Source organism: Trypanosoma theileri, assembly GCF_002087225.1.
Source record: "Trypanosoma theileri isolate Edinburgh chromosome Unknown TM35_Tth_23_V1, whole genome shotgun sequence".
Classification (NCBI taxonomy): Eukaryota; Euglenozoa; class Kinetoplastea; order Trypanosomatida; family Trypanosomatidae; genus Trypanosoma; species Trypanosoma theileri.
This window is the reverse complement of record NW_021639865.1, coordinates 92,937-96,649: the sequence shown is the minus strand read 5'-3', so window position 1 is coordinate 96,649 and position 3,713 is coordinate 92,937. Positions and strand designations below refer to the sequence as shown.

Here is a 3,713-nt window from a genome sequence, read left to right as displayed (position 1 = left end):
TATATATATATATATATATATATGCCTTTCACCCTCTTTCTTTCTTTTTCTGCTCATAGGTGTGTGTTACTTCTTTTTTCTTTCTTTCTTCTTACTTTCCACTTTCTTTATTTCTCTCCTTAATTATTTGTTTATCTCCTTCCGTTTTCATTCGTACCCCCTCTAAGATACATCTGTTCTCTGATATTCAATCATTTCTCTCTCTCTCTCTCTCTTTCCTTTTTGTTTCCGCTTGATGATGCAAGCAGCAGTAAACATAAGAAGAAGGGGGGGGAGCTTGTTAACAGTGCACCATGGTAGATACTGCCGCTGCTGCTTCCAAAGATATATGAGATCGTCGTACGGGTTTTTTTTTTAAAGGAAGAGCAAACGAAACAAAAGAAGAAGAATAGGGGAAATTCAAAAAAAAAAAAAAGAGTAGGGGAGAAAAAAAAGAAAGGACTAACGATCGGGTAAGGAAATGTCATTGCTTTTCACCTCACACCATCACAATAGCATTTTAAGTGGTTTAATAATGTCCTTCATAAAGTCGAGGGGCATGATATCAAACACTCACTGTCCCCACTCTTACCAGGAGAAAAATCTTTTCACAGATATACGAAAGCAGATTAACTTTTCTTTTTATTTATTCTGTTCGTTTTTTTTTTTTTTTCTCATATTACCAGTTTCATTTCCTCCTGGATTATTTCTTTTTAATTGCCTTATCATCACATTATCATAATCACCACATAAGCAGACACAGAAGCTCACTCCACGAATAGGAAGAAAAAAAAAAAAAGGAACACGCACATATATGCTTAAACGTATTGTAATACATTTTCTTTCTCCACCATCTCTCTCTCTCTCGCTCTCTTTCTCTCTGTGATCGATCTATCCCAAAAAGATAATCCGTTTCTTTCGCATCACGCGAAAATAAAAAAAAACATAAAAAATGAAATGGGAATAAAAAGCGTAAGGAGAGTCGGAGAATGCGTTTAAGCTATAATGCGGATTATATTAAATAAAAGAACATTTTTATTTTTTTTTTTTATTTTTTTTTTTATTTTTACTTATTCCCCTCTAGTTTCTCTCTAGTAGCGGCGGCGAGGTGGGCTGCGGCTGCGGTCACGTTCACGTTCACGTTCACGAACAAAACGCTTTGGGCTGCGGCTGCGACTGCGGCTTCCACGTCGTCGGTGATGACGTTCATACGAGTCTGAGCGGGAACGTGCACGACGGCGGTCGTTGTAGTAATCCCGGCGATCATCCCGTCTGTCATCCCGTCTGTCCATCGTGTTATTGTAATCCCGGCGATCATTGTTGTGGTTGTTCATACCGCCACCGCCATAGTAGTGTCCACGCCTGTCACTCATGCTGTTGTTATTATTTCCGCCGTGTGGTGGGTGATAGTTGTGATGATGGTTGTTGTGGTGTGGACGGAAATCGCGTGGGTGGTGGTGGTTGCCGGCGCTGCGGCAGTCGCGTGCGAGATGTCCGGGCCTCCCGCAGTTGCGGCAGACTTGATCGACCGCCCGGCACTGCAGGGCGACGTGTCCTTCTTTATTACACTTAAAGCAGCGTTGACGTTGGCGTCTTTCAATCTCCACACGTGTGCCATCCAACTCCTCACCGCTGAGGCGAAGGGCGGCCGCACACGACTCCTCATCGGGGAAGCCAACAAAGGCGAATTGTTTCTTTTCGTGAATGAACACATCCACCACCTCGCCAGCGGAGGCGAAGAAGGAGCGGATTGCCTCTTCTGTTGTGTTGGGCGGCAGGCCCTTCACCACAACTTTAGACTCCAGAACGTTCTCCCGCGGGCCATTGCGCTTCCGCTCCACCTCAATCGCCATTCCATTGACCTCCCGGCCACTCATCTGCAGTGCGGATTCCACAGATTCGGCATTGTCAAACCCAACAAACGCATAGCGGCGGCGTGGTTCTAGGAAGAAGTCACTGATGGTACCAAGGGGCTCGAATAACTCACGCAGTTGCTGCTCCGTTGTGTTCTCAGCAAGATGACGAACGGCCACTTTAAATTCTTCGCGGAAACGTTTGCGGGAGTCACGTGCGGCGGCATCTCCCTCATCTCCGGCATCTTTGCGTTCTTCTCTGGATTCCCCTCCTCCATTATATGCCTTTTCCCGCTCTTGTTGATCCTGTTCTCCATCACCTTGTGGTTGTTGCTGTTGCTGTTGTTGTTGATCTTCGTTTGATTGCTGCTGCTGCTGCTGCTGCTGCTCCTGCTGATCTGCCTCGGTGTCTTTGGTCACTTGAAGAATGGCACCATTCTCAAACTCTATGCCGTTCATGTTAAGAGCCTCGTTAAAGTCGTCCTCATTCTCGAAGGAGAGAGTTGCCGCTGTGGAGTTTACGTTACATTCCGTTACCTCGCCCACACGGCTAAAGAAGTCGCGAACAGCGTCCACATTTGTCTCTTCCGGGAGTCCTCGCACTTGAATGGTGTACGGGGGCATGATGTTTTCTTTTTTAAACTGTTTAGTTGTTGTTGTTGTTTTTTTCTTTTTATGTTGTTGAAACGGTTCTCTTGCAATTTCTGGTATTGCAGCTTGAAGAGGCGTATCCTTTTTTTTTTTATTTTATTTTTTTCTCCTTCCTTTCGGTTGTCGTAAAAATAGATTCGTCGATTGGTCCTTTTCTTTTAGTCTAACTGTGTGGCTAAATAGTCCTTATTTGTTTTTGTTGTTGTTTTAATTATTTACCCTTGCTTTCCTTTCCTTCTACGTGTGTGTTCACTCTGTCAGACCTTTTCACCTAGCAGATCGACCCTTTCTTTAGAATTGTTGTTCCTTTTTTTTCCTTAACAGACACACGCGTTCGTGATAAATCCGACCTTGTGTATGTGTGAATGTCTCGGCGTATTAGGTACTCTTGTGTCCGGAGTCGTTTTTCGTTTTTATTTATTTTATTAACACCATCATCATAATAATAAGCATCATCATCAGGAAGGATTCAAGGCAGCAACCAGTTATACATATATATAGTGTGTGTGTGTGTGTGTTTGTGCAATTTGCAAGAGGGTGTATATTACAGTGCATACAAGTTGATCAAATATAATGTTTGTTGTTTTGTATTTTGTCTATATTTCTCTTCCTCTCGCATTCACTCACCCTGGAAATGAAAATACTGGCGTGATGTGGTAACGCGTGCATCCGAGAAGACATTTTTTTTAAAAAAAAGAAAACATTCCGTACCATTTCAATGAGTATTAATATTATAGTTTTTTTTATTCCCAGTATTGGCATTTTGGCAGCATCCGAAGCCCCCTTTTTTTTTTCCAACTTCTCACTATCTCAACAGACACATTCTCATTATATTCATTGTATATATACATATCATTATCATCTTACCATTTCCTCTCTATCTCTCTCTATCTCTTTCGTATAAAACCGTTTTCCCATTTGTTACTCGCCAACGAATGAACCGCAAAAGAATTACAACAGCACAGTAAGAGTAACAATTAAAATGACATGAACTCTGCAACAAACACATTCATATATATATATATAAATACTCTTCACTCCATCTATCTATCTATCTATCCACATCTATCCATCCCCTCCTCTGTCACACTAACGGACCCACCACCGAGTTCCAAACTGCTTAAAAGAGTCTCTCTCTCCCACCCATCGAATCCCACTCACCCCGATCTCTCACAGATCCAACTATCCACATAGTCGTATACATACATACTGTATATATATATATATATA

General features: G+C 42.3%; 1 protein-coding gene across 1 annotated transcript; it reads right to left on the bottom strand.

The window, feature by feature from the left end:
• Positions 1-1,070: 1,070 nt before the first annotated feature.
• TM35_000231400 (putative RNA-binding protein) lies at positions 1,071-2,456 on the bottom strand (the record flags this gene model as incomplete). Its single annotated transcript, XM_029027380.1, has 1 exon — positions 1,071-2,456. The coding sequence occupies one exon, from the start codon at positions 2,454-2,456 to the stop codon at positions 1,071-1,073; it is 1,386 nt and encodes a 461-aa protein (XP_028881235.1).
• Positions 2,457-3,713: the final 1,257 nt, after the last annotated feature.